Genomic DNA, 23500 nt, shown 5'->3' with positions numbered 1-23500 from the left:
AAACAAATTAAAATATCTGAATCTGAAGTGCAGGAATCAATTTAATTGCCTAAATATTTCCACATGAAAGATCCTGTACAAGATACTTACACAAGGTTTTCAAAGATGACATGGGACCTATGGGAGACCTGTAACCTCCTGGAGCAGCACATGGACTCCAGGGAAATCTCAAGTTACTTTAAAGACCTATGTTTAGCCAAGTGTATAAAACTCTTAGTAGGTCTATTACTATTCAGTTTGAAAATTCACTATGTGCAGCATAGAACTGAAGTCCTTCTTTGCTCAGGATAAAGAATCACTAAAGTGAGATTACAGAAAGGGCTGTGTTAGGGAAAGGAAACTGGCTCTTGAAAGATGCTGATTTAAAAATAAATAATTAAAAAAAATTGCTTGTTTGGGTCATTTCTACAACTCTCAGACTCTCCGTTGATACCCTGTGGGCTCAGGCTTGGAACTTGACCAATTCTGTTATTTTAGCTTACATGAAGGCAGGAATTGCATGCTGCAGAGAATCTCCTGTTCTCTGAGTCATCATGTATACCCATAGAACATGCATATAAATCACTAATGATTTACCTACATGGGACATCATCTCATAGCAACCTGGATTGCAAATATATTAAGTGCTATTTATTCCTCACGAGCTCTGAAATATAAGTAGTCAACAGTGCATGCATCTGAATAATCTGCAGTGGAGTATCTCAAAAGGAAACCCTTCTTTGAAAGGAGGTAAGTCACATTTATTCATAGTTTCTGAGATATGCTTGTGGGATTGGCAGATACAAGAACTTTGGGAGACCCAACCTCCTCTGAAGAGTCATGTGGAGGCCCCTCATCCATTTCTCCTCTTTATAAACTATAAAGGAGACAGAAGAAGATGTTTCTTTTGCAGATATCTGAGCATGGATGTCCTAGAGTACATCCTGAAGGAATCACTACACAGACATGATAAATTGAGATCTCCATTTAAGGCTCAATCTCATGGTCAACCAAGTGGAGTTCAAATTACTACTTGCTAGTTGACCTACAGCAATTCTACATATGTGGATTCCTAGCCTACAGCAAATGCTAGTGAATGTGATTTAAATTAACCCTTTTTTTATTGTGGGTAAGCAAAGTCTAATTACCTCACTTGCTGCAGGCTAGCATTGAGCACACAGACAGTTACCAAGGGTCAGCTGATGTGTGGTAACTTGTTGCACCGCAGAAACTTGATCATGAGTTTAATTTGCTATAACTTACTTACACACACAGGCAAACCCTTAGACCTGGATCCTAATTCCTTCTAAACCCTCAGGCAGTACAAAATTGTCTAAAAGTTGTATTAAAGAGAGGCAGCAGTCACGCTGATACACCTCTCTGCTGAGAGATGCTATTGCAAGATGGGCATCAGCCCATATTCCTCAAAAAAAACCTTCCATTTTGCACAAATGAAGTATCTAACAACAGTAACAATTTAAAAAAAAATCTAAATTCCTGAATCTTTTTCAGCTTAAATCATTAAGAAAAGCTTGTATGAAATAGCAACAAAACTGTTACACTAGAGGCAGCCAGAATCCCTTGTAAGAGAGTTGAGCTTATAGAAAATGATAAACTTAATTTATCTCTTAAAAATAAATTAAGTTATAAATCACTTAATAGCCCTCTTTCTTCCGAGACAAAAATCAGCAAATAAAGTTCACCAAAGGTCCTTAGTAATAGGTACTGTGACAGTACAGCTAACTCTAAGTCAGAAACACACCTCATTGCTGTTAGAACAGATATATTACAAAAGACACACTGACAGTTGTTTTTTTTTCCCCCATCCCATCTATGTTTTCTGCTGCTCAGGTAGAAAATAGACATGATCAGCAGTGATCTCAACATAAGAGGAGCCCTGCTCACATCACCAAGCCCAGGACAGAATACAGAAATACTTGTTTCCCAGACCTTCAGTGGTCCACAGGGCTCTCTTGAAACGACATACCCAGCAGGGGACAAAATCCCAGCCAGATACATAGATTATATGAGGGCTTTTTTCTAGCATTGAAATGGGAACCAGCGATGGTTCACTGATACTAGCCAAATTCAGCTGAGGGGTAGACCTGAAGTACAGTGAAGTTAATGAATCCCCAGCTGGCCAAGTCCATCAAGAGAAAGGATGGGCTCTCCCTCCCTTTCAAGATCACAACTGAAAGCTCTTCCCAAAAATGCATTTCAGTCCAATACAAGTTGTCTGAATGAAATGGAAAATATGTGGTGAAATCTTCATTGTCATCTTAAGAAATGAACCCATACAGCTTTACATCCCAGACCCACTTTTAAATGGACCAAATTATCAGTCACCTAATGCTGAAGTTTCTCAGGACAGAACTCAGTTCACAAACTGAGACATGTACACATAGATGTCTGCATACAAAAAATGTCCAATAGGACTAATTCTGGCTTTACCAAATCCAACACATGCAGTGTATTTTGCAATTAAACCTTATCAATCAATTACTGCTGACGTCCCCAGTCATCTCTGGGACCCAGCTCTCAGTATTTATAAGAAAGCCCAGGAGACATGGACCAAAGAGCTGAGCTTGCTACTCCCACCATTCCCTCTGACTTTCCAAATATTGCATCAAATTAAAGAGTTTCGTAAAACCTAGGTGAAACATGATGCGAAGAGCAGAAAAGTTCAGACACTGTGGAGTTACAGGAAACTAAATGAATATTTCAATTAGAGAAAAATATAGTCAAATTTGTTTAATTTTCTGCAAAGCTGAAACTTGGATTTACCTAGAAATTCAGTTATTGTCACTTTCGCTATAACATCAAGAATGGAATAACCATCATTAAAAAAATTGCCGTGGAATTTTGAAGCTCGATGGAGACCAAACTTGTATTCTGCAAAGCCACACTATTTGCAATGACATCTCTTACTTACTCAGATTGCTCTGAGGAAATCTCCCCATTTCCAAGTTGTCTCATCTGAGCACACATCCACAAAAGCCTAATGAAACTATGAGGTTTATGCTTATGAAATCAGTCTGGAGACAGAGATTTTCTCACTGTAGAGGTCTGAAACAGAGCAAGAGGGAAGCTTCCAGAGATTCATAGCTTGGTTAAAAACTTCCCTGGAGTCAGGGTTGCTATAATGTTAGCACAATTAGGCTTTAAAAAAACGTGTAGGTACTAGTAAACTTCTCAAGCCATAACACTGTGCAAGCAAGCTTCTGAAGCTTCCTCAGCCACAGTGACCTCATATTTCACCTCTGCACTGTAATACTGTTGGTGTGATATTTGTCAGCTGCAGTCCCCATCCTCTAGGCTATAGACCTGTGCCAGTTCACACCATTTCAGCTTTAAACAGGTTCTCAAGGCTGAAGGGCTTCAACAGATTTGCAAACACCCCTCTTGATTCATCAGGACTGAAATCTCACATGTGCTCATGGCAGAAACCAGTGCTCACGCCAAAGCTGGTTACCTGGAACAGAGTTCATCTCACCTCTCTGTAGCAACCTAAAAGTTAGGAATCTGATTAATGATATCACTTCATCCCCCTTTGTCCTCCTAACAGAGAGATCAGGGCCTCAGAAGATCGAGTTGCTCTGTCCTAAAATAAGTGTCTAGGTGGGATGAATTGCCTTCTGGGGGAGTTAGACCCTACAAAAGTAGTCTACATGTAAGCTATAAACTAGATGTTAAATTTCCAGATAGCAGAAGCTTGCTAAGATGAATCCTATACTTCTCATGAGCCATATACTTTCACAAAAAAAATTACACAGCAAGTTCAGAGGAAGAAGTTTTTAAATCACCTTTCAGCATAGATAGCATGCAGTGTTGGCAACTCAGCCTAATATTTCTCCCAAACATTGTCAAAGTTATGCTGAGCCATTGGCTAGTCACAATCCATCAGCCACCCTCTGAAGGATGCAGTGATGAAAAATTGCTTCTATTTTATCTATAAAGATAATAGTGTCTCCATTGCAGCCATAAATGGATTAACACTTTGCACACCAGGCTTGTAACAATGCTCCAGTTCTACAAGAAAACGTGAATTAACAGACCGGAGGCCAGTAATCCCTTCCTAGAGTGGCCAGGACAAGCTGCTTCAGAAGAAAATGTAAGTACCTTGCACAGGACATTTGTGGAACAGTGTTTCCTTGCATGAATCTTATTCTGGTCTTCGATATCCAGATATCACCTTAAGCCCAGAAATAAAAGCCCCACAATATTTGATGTCATTAATTATGACAATTCTAAATGTCTGTGATATCTCTGTAAATATTGCCTAAAAATACTCTGTGGAAAAATCCTCTTGAACCCTGTCAAATTTTTGGCCTGATTAACATCCTGTTGTTCACCCCAAAGCTAAAAACTGGCAGGTTCTGTTTCAACCTGAAGACAGAACGTAAGACTTTCTTTCCATGGGAAGGGTGGTAATTTTCATTTCTTTCTGAGGCCTTTTTAGTATATGGAGTTGACCTGCCTTCCCATTCAGTTTTCATTTTAAAATATATTTTAATGGCAAGCTTTTTCTTTCTTCTGAAGTCTGCAGAGAAGTATCTACTTCAGTTTGTTTATGTGCCTCAATTGGAAGAGTTGAGCTGTTTGCACCAGAAAGGATTTGGGTCTATTACCTCGTATCTCCAGGCAAAATCAACAAGGAAGGTCAAGGACTTGACAAACACTGAAGGCTTCTCATCAGCCACTCTTAAAATAGAGATAAAAGCCTTCCAGACACCAATTGGCATCACATCAATGACATTTGTTGGGTGTTTAGGCACTCAGTCATACCTCCCAACTTTAGCTGTCTAAAAGGTAGGTGTTTAGGCTGTTTCTAGAGTGGATAGAGAAAGATAGGCAACTCCAGACAGTGATTCATCACATCCACCAAGAAGATACCTATCTCAGGAAGGATGAATTGCCTTCAGAAGATGCCCATCTTTCTATGGGGAGGTAAGATGATTGGCTCAGATAGTTAAGCAATACATGGCTAAAATTGAGTGAATTCCATAGAGAGATCTGTTAGAGGAGTGTGCTGTCACCCAATAGAATACAAATACAAATCCTTGTAGGCTTAGGAACAGTGTGTGTCCTTAAACTTTCTGAGAAAGCCTTATGTTAAGAACAGAGTTGTCCCAGGTTGGTGGAATGCTTCCTTAAGGATGAATTGAATCTTCTCAAACTAACTTGAAAGGAGATGCCTCAAGAGAACTTGAGTCAGCCAGCCTTTGGGATCATCACAAGACAAGGTTCCACCCCTTAAACAAGTGGTTGGTTTTTGGTTTGATTTGGTTTGGCTTTTTTGGTTTGTTTTTTTTTTTTTTTTTTGACTGGAACATTGAGTCCAGTTCCTGGAACATTTTAAAGACATTTTCCCTTGTTCAGTCACTTGGGCTCATGCAGTTATGCTCAGCCTGCTTTTAGGCAAAGCTGTCTATCTCTGCAATCCCAGATCAGTTTGCCAAGAAATGAAATCAAGGTCTTCTCTCCAGAGCTGCTGTCTTCCTCTGTGGCCATTTCCAAGGCCTAAGGGAAGTGCATTGAAAAAGCGGTAAGCACCTAGTGACCTCAAAGCAACCTGCAAGCAATGCTCATCTTCCAGCCACACCACCTCTTCTTCAGTGGCTAAATAGTGTTTTATGTGACTAACTTTCATACCTCCACATGTTTAAACCTCTTCAGGACTCAGAGACTGGCTATGAGAAATGGGAATATTAACATTATGTCAATACCCAGAAGGTGTCTGACTGCAGAGCTTGTGAGGCGTCAGTAGATTATCTGCGCATGACGGCTAAGGTTGGCCACATGAATCTCAGGTGCAACTGTGCTCTGCCAAAAGAGTTCAGTGGAGTCAAGCTCAGCAAATACTTTCTGGCAAACCAAAAATGCACTAAAATAATTATAATTGTAAATATAGAAATGGCAGGTTTAGGGTTTTTGAAAAAAGGAAGAACTTAATGTTTTTCTTCAAGATGCATTCTCAAGGGTACTAAGGCTAGAGGCACAGACCCAAGTTACTAGGAGTCAAACCAGGGTGTGAGACATGTAACACCCATGTGAACATTCTTACCCTCTGGTATATATGAACCATCTTGTATTTATTGCAGCTAAGAGCATTCACACGGGCAGTTACCACAGAAAAACTGGCATCTTATTAGTTCACACCCTAACTTACCTTGTGGTAATTTGCTCATGTGCCCATCCCCTAAGGTGCCATTCCCAAAGTGAAGTTAGAGGACGCAATGTCCCCTTTGTACTCATAGTCAGCAACCTACTGGTTAGGGCACTTACCCATGGTATGGGAAAGTGAGCTTCGTAAGTTTCCTCTGCTTGATTTGAAGCAGGGTTTTGAACCCAAGTTTCTCAAATCTCAGTAGCACAACATAGCCAACATTATTCTATTCCACAGAACTACTCAATCAATTATTCACATTGATTGAATCCTGGCCAACGCTGGAGATTAGCCAGAATCCTCTGGAGCTCAGAGCAGAAACTCTCAGCACCCATCATACCCACAACCTGGGTGAAGATAGGGATAGGTAGTATATGGATAGATTTTGTAAGTGCTGAAGCCCATTAGGATACACAGTAAAGTTCTGCAATTCTGTCTTTGCATGCCCCAAAACCCCATCTAGCTCCTAGCCAAGTTTTGCTCCATGTTGTCAGATATATACAAGCCTTAACTGGGCTCCTTCTCTCTCTTGCAATGGGATTGGAGATGGCACTGAGATATGCCTGCAATTTACATACATTATTACTGTATGTCCCTGATGGCATGTATAATAATGTGCTGTGTACCAGCCCAACAGAGGAAAGACTCCCTGCTCTTAGGCTTGATCTCAACCTGTGTGACCCAGCTTGGTGCCTGTGCATAGAAAATGAGCAGAATTGCCCAGATATTTAAGGATAAACACAAGGCTAAGGAGCACTTTCCTGGCCCAGAATCAAAGTATGAAGCAACTTGCAGAATCAAGCCCTAAAGGAGCTCACAGTCTAAGACATGAGATTGCTCCAAAGTCTGTTAAAGTCAAGGGAAGATTTCCTTCGAGTTTGACTTGTCTTTGGAGTAGAAGCTAAAGCTAAGGAGAGGGCTATGTGCATGTAGCTGGCTATGCATATACATACGTATGTGTACCTAGGCATATGCATTATATATGCATATAACTATCATCCTTCATAATGTGTATTTCTTCTCTCTAGAGAATCCTCACAGTAGTTTCTAACTGGCCTTTTGTAGGTGATGTCACTGGGAGCTGCCAACACCAATCCACCAGAGAATTTCTGCAGGTGTTATGCTTCAGTGCTCCCAAAACACAAGCTAACTGTTCTCACAAAGCCTTCATCACTCTTATTCACTCTATCTTGTGACCTTCTACCAAAATGCCTGCAATGCACATCTGTGCTGTCAGGTGCATACCAGAGGAGGAACACAATGGTATATGTCCTGGTATGGAGACAAATTGGGGCTGCAAAGGAGCCCTCATCCTTCTTGAACCCAATGAGAAGGTTCATTTGCTTCATCTCTTCTTCAGTCATATGATGCAATATTGTCTATCAAGAGGTTCATGGCATGGCTCACTCCCTTCATCTTCTCCTTCCTCCCACAAATGACATAGCCAGAAAGAGAAAGAAGGGGGAAGAAACAGATGAATGGATTTAAAAAAAAAAAAAAAAAAAAAAAGAAGAACTAGAAAACATAGAGCAAGGAATCATTCTGTGGGCACTGAAACTTGTGAGCATTGGCTTCTCTTTCCTTCTGTCTGGATTTATGATGTCCAGGGAACAGTGAACACACACACGTATGCAGGCACACATGTGCATGCTTACTTACATGCACGCATGGCCTGCACACAGATGCACACACATTGTAGCCTCTCCCTCTTGGAGGGTCGTATCTCCCTGCTACTTAACTGCCAGTTTTTGTGAGACTTGTGGATATCCAATATCTTTGAAAACCTTTGCCAAATGAAACTCATTAGGCCAATAGGTTCAAACGTCATCATGGGGACAAACTGACAGGCAGCAGGGTTACTTAAGCCTTGGCTTGTGCAGAAACCAGTTGTAAGAGATGGAGTAGAGGAGAAATGTGTCCGAGAGCTCTTCCATGAGTCTGTCCCTGCCCTGCTGCTAGCCTGCCAGCCAGGTAGCATGAAACACATGTCCTGAAGGACACTGGTCCTTTTGCGCAAGGTCTCTACTTACACTTACAGGTCTGCATTTTAAACACTCTTAGGAAGGACCTGAATTTCCCATAGAAGAGGGCCAACACTGCCTGAAAATCACACAAAAAACACCTGAGGTGTCTTCATCTATCCTTTCCTTATATTAATAATAAAGTCTAATTTACTTTGCAGTGCCTAAGGCTAAGTTCAAGCCTAACTTAGCACCCAAAGAGTTTTAATAACAAAACCTATATAGAGACCTGAAATTTAGGCAGTGTAGAGGGATATTCACATCAGTTCTTTCACTCTTCCATTATATTGATGCTGGCATATTCTTCTGGCATCAAAGAAAATCCTAGTCATCTTTCCTGACATCTTTAAGATCAAGGAAATATAAGATAAGCGAAACTCTTCCTTATTCACGTTAACAGAAACAGTCTGGGAATTTGAGGACTAGACAGCACAAGTGTGTGAATAAATTTGTACAGATCTTATCAGCAAGGTCAGCAGAGCCATAAAAATCTCAACCTCAGGAGAAGACAATATGAGTTGGGGACTCTTGCAGCAGCAATTTCAGAATCATGACCAGCCTTGAGGGTGGTCTCTGTCACTGCCTCCACTTGGCAGCTCATCACCAGTTACAAAAATCAGTCCAACTGACTGTTTCTTTGGTGAATGATGCTTATGCAAGAGCACTTTTCTTGAATCAGCCTTAGCACTGTAGGCTAGCACCATAGAAAACCAGAAAGGACTATTGCAGAAATAGAAATTCCTTGTCCATGGGCCTACAGCTGTGGGCAGGATGAACATAAGGATTTGGCCATGGTAGATTTAGAGCATTTGACCTAACCTTGTTTATCGAGAAGTCAGGCACTCAACTAGTCATCTTTGTTCTCTTGATTACCAGCACAGAGAGATTGGCTGCTACAGAGAGAGTCATTGCATCCAAAGATTGACATCAAAGATAGGTCTGATGAATCACAGTGAGGAAGTGTCAGCCTTCATTCATTGACTAGGAGGGGAACTTAGATGACTACCTCAGATGAGATGTCCAGCTCTAAGACAGAGTATGACGACAAATCCTGCTCAGCACGGCTGCAGTGCGTAAGCACTATGTACATCTCTGCATCAGAGTGAGCAAACTTAAACACTTCACTCATGGTGTCTGTCATAGTGACTCATGTGTGTCCAGCTGCCCTGGACGTTATCCTCACCTTAGTGGGTATTTTTTTTTGCAGTAGTGAGTCAAAAGTAACTCCAGCACAGGTCTTGCTCCTGTACTTCAGGTTCTGCTCAGTGACCCCACGCTGTATATTGAAATGCGATGTGCACAGCCTGCTTCTGCCAGAGACTGTAGGAAACAGTCTTGTTTGCCAGCTTTGTGATTCTCCTCTGTCCAGACCACCAATCTGTTTGTTTAGGCTTGTGAAAGGTAAAGAAGGGATATGACTAAAAGTCCTATGTCCTAATGATGTGCTTTAGCCTGAGTTGCCTTCCCCCCCTAGTTTATCCCAGCAGTTCATTAGATAGCCAAGATCTTGCATGTTGCCCTACCCTGCTTGTACTAGAGATGGACAAATTAGGTTCTTGCATGCAAGAATCCAAACAAAAGCCTTTATTGCCCAGTTCCTGGAACCTGTGTGCAGGAAAGAATTTCTCAGTTTATTTTGTCTGAGTACCATTGTCAGAAGCAACAGGAGCTCATCACTGCTGGTGGCAGACACCACCCCTGTATCTGTGGCTGCAAATGTATGATAGACTATTTAACCCTTGAATTAGTTTCTGTACTGCAGTTTGGAGAGTCTTTTGGTAAACATGACAGTTTATATGTAATTAATTTTAATGGCAATATCAGAAAGCTGTACTGACAGCACACTGCCCTGTACTATGACTAAACTTGAACCCTTCATTTGCCATTCACTGAGACTACACATTGTGTCAGCAGGACTCATGGACTCAACTCTGGTTTCTATCACAGACTTCCCATATGCCTGTGGGCAAGTTGCACCAAGGATTTCAGTAGCCACTGAATTAGCATTTCCCTGTCTGATTCCCAATCTTCTGCTAATGTGTCTTATCTATTCTCTTTCGACTCAGTCCTCAGTCGTTTGCCCCATCTGTCTGAACCATATACTTTTCCAGGCAACCAGCTCCCACTATGCTCTTAGTCTTCTGCATTAAGTGCCTTTCAGGTTTTGTAATCAATCCATTAATATCCATGACCCGTCCTGTTAAAAAAAAGGCTGTCATCCAGTAAGTTACTTCCTTACGCAGATGATATTCTTGTTAGTAATGACTCAGTGCTAACTGCCTCTTTTATCCATTACTTCTTCACAATTCTGATTTAGGTCTATTTAATCCAGCCTGGGACATATGAGGATGGATGAGATGATTTCTGGATTGAATGATTTGATGATATTAGAAGCTGTTGTACCTATAATTGCAAACCCACGGTGGGATGCATCTCAAGTAATCTAAGGTGCCTAACAGGTAGCTAAATCTGTGCTGTTTAACCTCTGTTCTCTCTATGACATGTGAGGAGAAATAAGCACTTCAATAAAAGCAACAATGCTAATCCACTTTTCCTCACATTCAGAATGAGCTAAGAGTATTCAAGGACTACTCACTGCAATCCACTGACAAGGGGCAGCTCAGTAAAATTAGTTAAGTGGTCAGATTATGGCAATGCAGTCCATAAATCTAAGGCATAAAGCAAGAATTATGCTTCTAAATGGCCTTGCAATTCACTTTTATGTCTTTTCCCACTTAGTCTCCTGTTGCTTTGTCTGAGCACTTCCACTATCGTATCTTTCCAGATGGTGACCAAACCACACCTCTGCTAATGTTGAAGTAAAACAACTTTCAGGCCCTGGAGCTCAGGCTGCCACTTTCTTTCTCTTTCCAGTTACACTATTTGTAAATGAAAGCGTATCCAGGCCTTGAAAAAAAATGAGCGAGCTGGTGAATGGGCTAGCCTAGTGGTATGCAGGGTCAAATGAGGTACCCAGTTCTCCTGTTCTGGATCAGTAAGGCAATTTATTTCGCAACAAATGCAACTGAATTGTTCTTCCCATGGAAGAATGTGCAAGAAACTGAATTCCTGTCAAACACCTTTCTGAAATATGGGATTTTTGCTCAGCTCTGTTATATATATGTGGAATGCAATGCCAGGACTTCAAATGGTGGTTGTCTAAAGGCAATTCGGTCATTAAAGATGTAAAGAAACACCCACCAGTATTTTCAAAAGAGTCTTCTAGTGGAGGTCTCCTCTTTCAGTATTCTACATGAGTATTTAGATCACAGAATGCCTACATGTTCCTAGCCTTTAGGAATGTACTCCAAGGAAAAAAAGAAAAATAAAGGCAGATAGATTCGTCTGTCTAAAAGGAGATATCTTTGTCTGACCTAGTCATCCAGGATCTTCTGGTGAGAGAACTGGTACAGCTGGGATGTGACTCATCTCATCTGGAAGTAGATATCTAACATACATCACATGAATTGCATCTTATTTGTCACCAATAACTCTGAAGGAAACTAGGCTACAGACTACTAAAGCTGCAGTATCATTCTCCCCCCAGAAGGGGTAGGATTTAAGTCTGGATTTCCCCAAACCCAGTATTAACCAGATTTTTATGCCTCTAAAGGAACTGCGGGTGTCACAGTAAATTCTACAAATCTTATCTGATGCCCACTGGTATTTCCCCAGTCTTCACTGGGATTTGGATGGGGCCCTACCTGTCCAGAGAGAGCTTGGAATGTCCCATTTCTTCCCAGATACTGCAGGTTCGTGAAAAAATAGAAAGGTTCCCTTAAGTGCGTCCCTCAGACTGCAAAGGATTTAGAGTTGCTTTCTGTCATGCCACACAACACTGTCTAGCAACAGGCTCTATCGTTGTTCTTCTGGGGGCAGCGGGACAAAGTGAATGGCAACTGGTCAAGGAGTTTCATTCCTGCCTTCCCACCCCCTTGTAAATATCTCTATTAGGCAATGTGCACCCTTTTGGAAAGAGAAGAAACTCCTACTCTACTCTTGGCTGTTTTGGCTTCATTTCTCAGGCTTGGCTATAGCAGAGATGGGCTCTGCCTTTTCTCGCTGCTCTGTGCCACAATGTGAGTTCTGCTGAATGACAGCAACTTCCTTGGAAACCTGAACGTGCATAACTTCTGCCATAAAATTGCATCTTCCAACAGACATGCAGAGGAAATAGCAACCTGGAATGTGAATTTAGGAGCTACAGACTAGGAAAAAATAAAAGCTTTTGATTTCAGAGAACTGTAACAAAATGAGAGGAATTGTCTGAAAGAAGATACAACTCTGGCGTTAATAAGAGTTGCTATGTCCTCTGCTGAGATAACTGTCAAGATAGGGAAGCAAGGAAGCCGTTTTGTACCTCCATTTAATCTAAAGTTATATCACAAGCTTATGCCGGTGACTTGTGGATGTGGTTGGAGGATGATGGGAGGCTGGATGTGTTTCAGTGTGCTGGACTAGAGTCAGGATTAAATATGTTACAGAGAAAGCTGCAATACACCTAAGCTTCTTAGCCTATGCTGAGACATGACAAAATACAAGATGTGAATTTGCTGAGGAAAGGGATGGCCTAGAAGTTTTTAGTACCAGCCTGGATGGCATGCACATTCCTGCAATAACATACCATGGCTGCACACATTCCAACACACCAATGAGCATTGTGCACTGAAGAGCTTATTTAAACATAGGAGAATGATGAAGAAAAAGTCCATGACTTTATTTTAGCTGTGTGAGATTATGCCAGGCAATGGGCATTAGAACTTATATTTTAACAGCTAGAAAAGAAGTAAATGAAGAAACTCTCAAAGAGTTATATCCCTGTTTTGGATATAATCTGACTTAAACCTGTATGACAGTGGTGGAGCTGGTTGCTTCAACTTCTTCACAGCTGCAGAGGTTTTAACCAGTCAAGCTCAGTCTAATGACAGATATCGAAATTGCACCATAAGAAAGTGCCCACTTCCCATCAATGAAAGGAGCGAAGAGCACCTGGCTTGGATGGAGACATCGAAATTGCAGATACATAATGGGTAAAATGAATTCCACCCCAAGGCTTTCTCCTGCGGAGAGGCACCAAGTGCTACTGAGATACTGTAAGGTTTTCTTGACTGGCCTCCATCTGCTGCTGAGTGAGGAGTGTGTCATCAGTGGGTTGTATACAATCCCTGACTCTGAGACCTCTGAGGACAATCAGGATCCCATCAAGCATCTTACCTGGAAGTAGAACCTATGCATAGGCTCTGAGTGGGACCCTGAGCATCTTCATTTTTGGACTAGATGTCTTTCCTGGAAGACATACTTAAGCTTAACACTAGGGTTGATGCTTGGCAACTGGGACAGTTCTTAAACCTGTGATACACATAAGGCCATGCCAGAAACGTGAAGGTCTACCATGATCTGAGCTCAAAGAACCTGGCAAACCTGCTCCAACACACTTTGAGCCTCCACTGAAGGGGAGAACCGATCATCCCAGACAGCCAGGATGCCTTCTGAGGCCTGTGATGTGAAAAAGGAACCAGCCCACATGCTATGATATGACCTTGTTGGTGAAGCCTTAGAGCAAAGATGCAATCAGAGAAAAGCATTTCACACCAACAGAGTGTGGAGAAATATGCATATTAGAAAAGAGCAACAGCATCCCTGCTAAGAATTATCACTACACTAATTTAAAGCGTAACTGACTATTATACCAGCACGGAAACTGTGATAAGAAGACCAAAGGCACCTTGAACTCCTTTGATGGCCCAGGCTCTACAAATGCAAAGCTTTCTCTGGGTGTCAGCAACATCCAAGTAGGAAGGGGACTGTGAATATGCAGGTGACAAACAAGGAAAAGAGACAAACAACACGTTTGTGATGCATAATGCTCTCCTCTGGTTTACAGGCTGTTTTTAAAAGCAGTGCCCTATGTTAGGAGTTCAGAACAAGGGATGTATTGTTTCTTCTTCCCTCACCTTGTTTTTTGCAAGCATCAGCAGAATTTGGAGTGAACTGATGAATTTTTAGATGTTGTGTTAAGATGATAACAGGATTTAAAACAAACTTTGCCACTTTGAAAGGGACAGAAGGGAAGAAAAGCATTATGAATGGCCTGGGCTATCTGGACGCAGTTGGTTTAGAGTTTCAGGAGTGACTTTTCTGCAAGACCAGCCCTGAGCCTGATTCAACAAAGCCCATCCTGGAAGGGCACCTGCCCTCAAAGACTTCCCTTTCAGTACTAAGCCCCAGTAGACTGCCTTGGCTTTTATGGACCCTGGGCCTTCATTTGGCTCTTGATGGTGTCAGCAAAGGAGAGATGGGTTTAGTAAGACAGGATGGGAACAGCTCTTGCTGCAGCCTTGAGTCTGTGCCCTACCCAGCCTTACCTGGACAAGACATACGTGCTCTGGCCAATACTTTTCCCACAATTCCCTCTTCCTTTCCACTACATTTCAGTGGTTTTAACTAGTGCCATCACACCAGCACCTGCCACCACCTCACTGAGCAGAAAGCACCAAGCTCCATGTTACCAGAAGACAGTGAGTGCCTATTTTGAGCCTAGAAAGCCTTTCTGGTCCAGTCTTCAGACCTCCTGCATGCTCTACCGCTTCCCTTCCCAGCTGCACTCTTTTGCCCTGCAGCATTTCTTTTCAGATCCAGAGCAAGATCATGAGTCCAGTACTGCCCTGAGAAGGAAATTTCAGCATGGATATTGATGGGAGTAGGACTAGTCCATCCCTGCTTGCAGGATGCCCTGGGGATGAAACTGGATGCTCAGTGCACAACCAGCTGTGTTCACTATGGTGTGTGCAGCTCAGCTGTCCACATAGAGCATCTGTGACTCAGAGCCCAAAGGATTCCCCCTGTGTGCAATGCTTGCTAAGTGCTATCATTATGCCCAATAAAGCCACCTGAAATGTGGCTGGGCTGTTTGAATCATGCACTCGAGTACAGAAAGCACAAATGCTGAGCAAGGGAGAAGCTGGCACATCAGCCCATAGTTGTCCCGTTGGGCTTTCCTTGCATTCCCAAACACACAAAGCAAAAACATTTGTTTCTTATGGAGTCTAGCACAGAACAGCCACCTTCACCTGCTGCTGTGCACCAATGCAAAGCACTGGTGATGTGGGAAGAGTTGTGGAGACTGGCAGTCTATCTGGAAAAGCAGCAGCAGTGCTGCAGGGCTGGAGATGAGCTGGCTCATCACAGTTGGAGGAAGTGGGATGCAAGCAGGAAAGGATTCCTATACATTTGGGATGGAGCCTCTTTTCCCCTGGTACAATCAGCAATCCTCGACTTTTCTTTCCTATGAGAAACCCCACAGCAAAAGTCAATGTTCTTCCAGCTTGACCCTTCAGAGGGAGAGGTCAAAAGTCTTTTTTGGCCAAGAAAATGCCAGAATGCCAGGTTATGACCATCCCCCTGTACCAACTACTTACAGCAGATCCAGCTGTAGAGCTGAATCTGGAAAAAGAGATGCTGTGTGCACAAGTGAAATGTCTCATCATGCTGGCACATGAGCTCAGAGAGGAGAACGGGACCCACCCATTTCATAAATGTCTCCTGCTCCTGCTGCAGTCCTATGTTTACCCTGCCCTGGTGCTGTGCACTGCAATAGCACTCAAGGACATGAGGCCAGTGCAGAGATGTCTTTAGGGAGAGAAAAAAAAGACTAACCTACTCTCAATAGATCTTAGTGCTACACCCAGCCCTACTGCAGGCTCATTGCAATGTCTGGGGCAGGGCCTTTAAATTCTTCTGCCTCTGCTTACCTGCAAAATTGAAATAGAAAAACATCCTCTCCCTTCCTGAGCACATACCAGAGCTTAAGCCATGTTAGTAAGTGCTCAAAAGTTTTCAGGTGAGAAGTCTTAGAGGTGTTCAAATATCTGTAAAGGACATGTTTTGCCTCTGGGGCTACCTGAAAAGGGCTGGGGAGGAAAATGATTCACTGTTCCTTATCTTAGTTAGGAAAGGCTTGCTTGTTTGATAAAATGCATTCATCCAATGCTTTGAATATCAAGTTGCTAGTTTTCAGGTTAACTTATCTAATAAAGTCCTCTTAAAATTGAAAGAAAAAAAGATAAAGCCATGAATATGTAGCAGGACAACACAATTTAATAAAATGAGACTAAAATCTGAGTAGATGAGGGCTCTTCTTTAGCACACACTGTGCTCTCTGGGAGAATCACAGCCCTCCCCATGTTTTGAAACAGGGACTTCTTGCTAAGACCTTGCAAAATTTTTAGTTCTTGCCATGAGAAAGGCTCCTTGTGTGATCTTGGTTCAGTCATTTAATCTCACCAGCATGGAATCTCCATGCCTTGCCTATGCCAGGAGCAACATAAATACCATTAGAGTCTGTTCCTCCAGTCCCACCATGAAAAAATGGAGATGGGAAAATATTTCCCCTACCCTTTGCACACTATATCTTATGCGTGGATGAGGCAAGAGCTATTTCTCACCACTCACATCTACACAGCAAGATCCCCTAGACCCAGTGGCGCTCTATCCCCATTGTTGCTTTGGTGAAGATCACCCATGCTGTGCTCAGGAAAATGTAAGCTGGTGGGTGATTTCCTATCTGAGAGTAGGCTAAAACATCCTTCCAGGATTATACACTACCTGGCAAAACAGGGCCATGTAAGATGCTGTTGTAACACAGATACACGTGTATAAAGACAATTCCCAAGCCTTGGGGCAAGGGTGGGAGAGGGCTGCATGCACAGGGATTGCACTGTGTAAAGCTGAAATGGAGCCACCTCTGCAGAGGAACACGACAACTCTTTAATACTGCTTCACAACCCGCTGCATTACAGAGGAAATGAAGATGAATGCCATCACCTGGGAAATGTCAAAATCCTTGACTCCAGCTAATCGAGCGGAGGAGAAGTGAGTAGATGCAATTCATACTTCCGAGCTCTAGAGATTGTTTTAGGAGCTCTGGTGCCAATACACATGGTTCACGCTGTCCCTTGGGTGACCTTCCACTGCTTTGCTTCCCTCCTGGCTAACGAGGGATGATCATCTCTCACTTAACACAGTTGTTCTGTGCCAAACCTAAGCTTTGCTTTCTCAGGTGCGGAGCCTGCCAAGACTCCACACTTGCTTCTCTAGGATTTGCAACTAATGGAAAAGCAGCTTCCTCTTGGGATCCAGAATCCAGCCTGGCTTTCACCCATCCTGGCATAAACAGAGGGCTGTTGCACCCACCTTGACGGGGACAGATCCCAGGAGAGACCTGAACCAGAACACAAGCCAGGACTTCATCCATCACAGCTCTTACTGTGGCAATGCCATCAGACTCTGACAGGAACATGTTCAGGTGTTGCACCTGTGTATTGTTGCAGTAAAGCTACTGGGTTACTTGCCTTTCTGTTGGCAACACTCCCTCCCACCATGCTCCCCCGCACTTATGTTTCCTGAATTGCAATACAACAGATATGGAAAGATCTCTTGGATCACTTTCTCCAATCTTCATGAGCTATAAAATAGCTACTGCAGAACATCAAAGGCTTTGGCCAACTACATCCCATGTGGGTGAGTAAGCCAGCAGAGCTTCTGTGACCAGTCTGGGGGAACAAGCAATAAGAAGCCAAGAGGAAACATAGGCTGCAGCCAGGAAAATATTCCTAACACACATCCTTCACATCCACAAATACCAGATTGGCATGTCCATTAACTCTGCATTCACTCTGGTACTAGCAGTTATGGCTCACCTCCTTGACCAGTTTGTTATGGAGCCAATCTCCACCTACCGCACTTAGGATGTGGTACAGGTGCTACAGGGAGCAGCAGAGGAGAGAGGAACTCCACCACTACCAGTGGGAACAGAAGAAGGGATAGACATTGCCGCCTAAAGCAATGCGACCACATCAGGTCCCAGCCAGGGCCTGTCTACTCCTGTGAGACATCCTCTTCCAGTCCCTTTCCAGGCACATACTTTAACCTTCTACATCTCTCAGTGTGTAGTACGCTGCCTCAGATCCCAGGAATAACGACATTTGAGATGCCAGCTGGCATCTCCACTGTGAAGAGGTCTGCCTGTACTGCTAATTCAGCCCAGCTATCCTCTCTGTTATCATCTCCCCTAGTACCAGCCTTCTGGGCTACTGGAGGTTAAGATTCCCAGTACTGAAGCTCTGTGTTTATTGCTGTTTTTTTTCCCCTCCTGAACCAAACTCTTTTTTGCTTTTGAATCATTTCTGCAGTCTGACTGTCCTCAGACCAAGTCAGGCCACATGCCACTGATGAAAAAATAATCTAAACCAAACCAAAAAGCTTTTTCTGTTGCATGTACAGTCAGCTGGTCAACCAAATTAGATGGAAGAAGTTTTAGCTTTGTCTGTGCTGTTACTGTGACTCTGCATGGACTCCAGACCCCCACAGGATAGGGGACAGGTTACGTCTAATCCTCCCCCACCTGTGAATTCTGCTTCTGCATTTCCTGAGACTTCCTGCAGTCGCTGCGCTCTCTCTCCTTTCTTTAAAAACAAACCAAAAAATGAACAGCACTAACATCTGGGGAAAAAAAGCCCAAACAAAACAAAAACAACAAGAAACAATGTATTTTTGCTCTTAATCTGCCCACCCTGGGTATGGAAGAGCCTGTTGCTGCTACCAGTAGTTACTTTAGGTTGAACAGTGTTGGAGAAGGTCCCATGGGGTTACTGTGCCACAATAAATCATGCCAGTGCATCCCTACAAACTTGCCACATTAGTCCCGATGGGAAATGGTGTTCTCTCATTTTGTTATTTTTAAATAATTGTTTTTAAAGCCTATTTAATCCCTCTTTGTACATACATTATTTAGGAATTTTCTGGTTTTAGGAACTTACCCCCCCAGTCATCACTGAAAGGACATGGACAGATCAGGAGAGCATTGCTGCTCTGGGGAATCTTTCCCCTTTTAAACCACTGAACTTTTCCCAAAGGTACCACTCATCCAGATCTATGTGGAGACCACAGGCACTGCACAGCCTGATTTTAAACAGGTGCCCCATGCCACAGTAGGAATGGCAATTTAAACAGCTCAGCCACATAGGGAACTCTGTTTAGAGGTAGACAACAATTATGGTAACTCATGCCCACTGCTCCCCCTGACAAATCCACACTTGATGTTTCCCCTAATTTCTTTCCTTTGGGAGAATAATTAACCAAAACCTACTGGAGAGTATCATTCCTCATTCCTTGCTTTTGCTCAGACTGCCTTGAAGCTGGAAGAAATATAAGTATCCACAGCTCTGTGTGCTTTGCGGTGAGTTTACACTTTAATTACAAACTATTATTTGGAGGGGGGGAGGCATACACTAGGGTGGGTAAATTACAGATTTTCTGCTGTAAGCAGTCAAGTTGCTATGAGCTAATACAGGGGAGGCTTCAAACAGGGATGGGTAGGATGCCTGTTGCTTGTGCAATCATACTAAAAAATCTCTGGCCCTCTCTGCAGTTACTTAGAAAAGAAAACCACCACCAACAGCAAAAATAATCAAGCAGAAAGAAAAGACCAAAATTAAATTAAAATAAAATGAAGCAGAACGATCAATCTGCTAAATAAGCCAGCTTGGAAGCAGGCTTTCCTTGACTAGGACACTTTTGGAATGGATTTTGGGATGTGCACAGTTGTGTCCGAGGGACCCTGTGCTACCTGCCATCCCCAATTCCCAGAGCCGTTCCCCAGCTCCAGCCATGGGGTAGCCAAGGGGTTATATCTTGCTTGAGGATAAATAAAGAGGGAAAGGGGTGTGTGGGGGGAATTTAGGCAGCCAATGCAGCAACACCCGGCCTCTCCTCCGACTCCCCCACCCCAATCAAAACCTCCTTTGCATTTCCATGCCCTAAGGGAGGGTTGCTGTCTCTGCGAAAGAAAAGTCTAAAACCGCTGGATGGCACAGGGGAAGGATTGGAAAGGGGGGAAAAACAACCCCCCAAACCCAAAGAGTCACCGTCTAGCTCCCCCCCTGCACACACCTGATGCCCCGGCTTGGAAAGAGACTGCCTGCCCTTCTCTCCATCGCCTCCTTCCCGGCTTTTCCCTACCGAGAGCAGCCTCTCCCGCACCTCCGGGAGTGGGAACGGGAACGGGAGCGGGACCGGGAGCCGGGGGGGCCGGGGCCGCTCTGCCCTCCTCTCCCCTCGGTGGGTGACAAGGGAATATTTATGATGGTATTAGAGGAATGCGTTTCCTTCTCCAATCAGGAATGCAACCAGAGTTTCTAATTATAAGTTAGATGGTGGCTGGGAATAAAAGATTGCTTTTTAATGACTCCCGTCCAGGTGCTCTTTCTGCCTGTCTTCCCAAGAACACATTTGCATTTTATTGCTTTTCTCCCATCCCAACGAATTCCCTGCTTTCAGACATACCTGAAATACTTTGGAGAGGCTGCCTTCAACACCCTCACCTCTGCACCGCCGGGCAGCGCAGAGGTACCGCGCCCGCGGCCCCCGCTCGCCTCCGATCGCACCTGAACCCCGCTAACGCCCCTCGCCAGATGAAAGGGGACACACACACACACACACACACACATTAAATGCACTTAAAACAATTAATTATTACTAGCAAAATCTTTTGGACGCCTCTGAGTTATTCACAGCACCGCCCGGGCTGCGCAGCAGCTCCCGGTGCCGTGCACCCCGGCCTCCTCTCCGCGGGGAGCGGGGCTGGCCACTCCACACCCGCGCAGCCCCTCTCGGCTCCGCGCAGCCCCACGCTTCCTTCGCGCCGGTGCCGGCGGAGCAAGAGTCGGCCCGCTCTGGGGCTTCCCTGAGCCCAATTACCTCCGCGGGGTAATTAAAGCAGATCTTGCAGTTACATGCCTTGCCCAGCACCATTTGCTTTTTGTAGGGGAGAGAGAGAAAAAGCTCTTAAAGGCGTAGGGTGCAAAGCGCAAAAAAAAAAAAAACCAAAACCCAAACCAGAAACAACAAACCGGGATAAGAAAGCGCGTTATCCCGGGGGAAACGGGTGCGCAGGTCCCCGCCGATCTTGCGCTGGGCAGCGCCGGTCACACCACCCCTAGACCGGTCTCTGCTCCCTGCTCTGCCTTTCCACAGCCAGCCCAGGTTGTTCAGCCTCCTCTCATCTCCTTTCTCTTTCATTTTCCCCCCTCTTTTCCCTTTTATTTTTTTTTTCCTTTCTCCCTAAATATTCCTTAAAGCGAAGGGGAAAAAAAAAAAAATTCATCCTTTCTCCCCCTTCCTTCCACCTGACTAGCTCGAAATCACCTTGAAATGCTCATGTCAACTTGTATCATTATCTCTTTAATTCAGGCAGCGCCTTTTGTTCTTCACAGGAGAGGATCAAAGCACTTAAAAAAAAAATAACTTTCCGATCGCTCTCGCTCGCTCTCTCTCTTTTACAGTAGGAGAAGGAGAGATCAGGTATAACCCAGTCAAAATAAACAAAGTGAATGCATAAATAAAAAAGGTGAAATGCAGGTTCTAAGAACTTGCTGGCGCTGGAACAATCCCACCTCTTTAGCTGAGTGGCAACGAAAGGAGAATTTCAAGTCATCTTAAGCGCAGGGGTTGCAGAGAAAACAGAGGAGGGGAAAAAAATAAATGAAAATGAGAGGAAAAAAAAAAAAAAAAGAAGAAGAATAAAACTTACCACCAGATTGGGTAACTTGACAGAGCCTGACTCAACCCACAAAGAAACAGGAAATATCCAAAAGAGGCCATTGATGAAAAGTTGTCTTTTTTTTTTTTTTTTTTTTTAACCAGAGTTGCCAAAAACCTTCCTTTCTTCTGAGGCAGGATGATTATTTTAATAATAATAATAACAATAATTTAAAAAAAAAGTCAAATGAAGTGAACTCAACCCGACCAGGTAAATCCTCTCTTGCTTCCTCTACTACTCTCAAGGAAAAAAAAATCTCAGAGAGGTAAAAAACTCTTCTCTCAGCCAAGACACTGAAGGCAAATATTAAAAAAAAAAAAAAAAAAAGTTTGAAGTAGCTCTCTTAAAAAGGACCCAATCAGCACTTATTGCCAAAGGGAGAATTCTGATGCTTTGGCTTGTTCTGTCAATCAGGAGCGTGAAGTCAGGAATGAGCTAATTGCAAGGAGATAGTGTTTTAATACTCATTAGGGGGCACGTTGGCCCACAAGCCAAGGGATAAAATGTAGTTTTAAAAAGGGGAAGGAAGATTTAGGGGGTTTAAATAGACAGGGGGGACCCCTGTGGATTTGGGTAGCTATAACAACCTGCCCGGATTTCACTCCCTGGGTCGAAGCTACTAAAATGCAGAAAAAAAAAAAAAAAAAAAGAAAGAAAAAAAAAAAAAAAAAAAAGTGTGATTTTTTTTTTAAGTTTTTTTTTTTTCCCTTCCTTTTTTTTTTTTTTTTCTCTTTTAGTTATTATTTACTCGGTTTGCTCTTTCTTGCCATTCTGTCTTCTCATACCCCTGTTTCCTCACGGTGACGGTCAGGACGCATTTGAACTAACTTTCCAGAAACTATCTGTTGGTTATCTCTCTTCTTTTTTTTTCCTCCTTTTTTCATTAAAAAAGGAAGATTTTCACCCAGCCATGCACGCGCGCACACAGGCACACACACCTCTGACACCCACCCCCCTTCCCCACCAGTCCAACCAGCCACATATCCAAGAGCTCCACTGAAGGCATCTGCTATGAAATCAACTTCTTCCGTGCAAATCTCAGTAAGGCTCGTCCAGATCATCACAATTTACAGGAGCCCCAGCCCTGGACTTTGCGAAGGCGCTGCTGCAAACGACTTCATCCACCAGATCCACCCCACCGGGCACTAGTAATTGATCTCTTTTTTAATTTCTTTCTCTACCTATTGTAACCAATTTCTCTCTTTTCAGTGGCAGTGGTGGGGGGTGAGCTGGGGTGGAGGTGGATCGCGCTGTTTCAAACATTTGCAGGTTTTCGGTGGGGTGGAAATAAAAAGTAATTAAAAAAAAATCATGGTCAGTATTATTATAAAGATGTAGCTCCTCGAGACTGGGTATGTGGTTAGATTTGCTGCTCCTCTGGAACATATTGTTTAAAGCTTGATGGATCTGTGGGCAAGTGTCACCCAGATGACAGGCTTTCCCCTTACCCTGGGTCATTTGAAAGGGGGCTCGAGAGGCAGAAATGAGGGGATGGAGGCACTGGTTGAGCTACGAGATATTTTCTCTTTGGAATAACAACGATGATTCTCTTCATATTGTTATGGCGGCTGCCTGTTGTCGTTTTTTTGCTGGTTTTTGTTGATTTTTAAATTCATTTTTTTTAGGGGAGAGAGAGAACTGGTTGAGATTTTACTTATTTATTTGACTTTATTTTATTTTATCTGTGAATCAGAAAATTTCTGTGGCTCACACAAAACAAAGAGAGGTACAATTTTT

The 23500-nt window shown here is 43.3% G+C and overlaps 2 protein-coding genes across 2 annotated transcripts in view; one reads left to right on the top strand and one right to left on the bottom strand.

Annotated features, from left to right (window-relative positions):
• The window catches only part of WNT3A (Wnt family member 3A), a 90701-nt gene extending 68328 nt beyond the window's left edge, over window positions 1–22373 (bottom strand). The window contains exon 1 of the mRNA XM_062603904.1: window positions 21755–22373. Within this exon, the coding sequence (XP_062459888.1) occupies window positions 21755–21825 (71 nt within the window). The 5' untranslated portion in view covers window positions 21826–22373. The remainder of the gene's footprint in view (window positions 1–21754) is intronic.
• Window positions 1–23500, top strand: part of LOC134156151 (5-beta-cholestane-3-alpha,7-alpha-diol 12-alpha-hydroxylase) — a 540007-nt gene that overhangs the window by 484490 nt on the left and 32017 nt on the right. The gene's annotated exons all lie outside the window — the stretch shown is intronic.

This window comes from Pezoporus occidentalis, unplaced genomic scaffold (assembly GCF_034315485.1).
Source record: "Pezoporus occidentalis ecotype Australia unplaced genomic scaffold, CSIRO_AGI_Poc_V1 ctg82, whole genome shotgun sequence".
NCBI lineage: Eukaryota > Metazoa > Chordata > Aves > Psittaciformes > Psittacidae > Pezoporus > Pezoporus occidentalis.
This window is presented reverse-complemented; position numbering and strand designations above follow the sequence as displayed.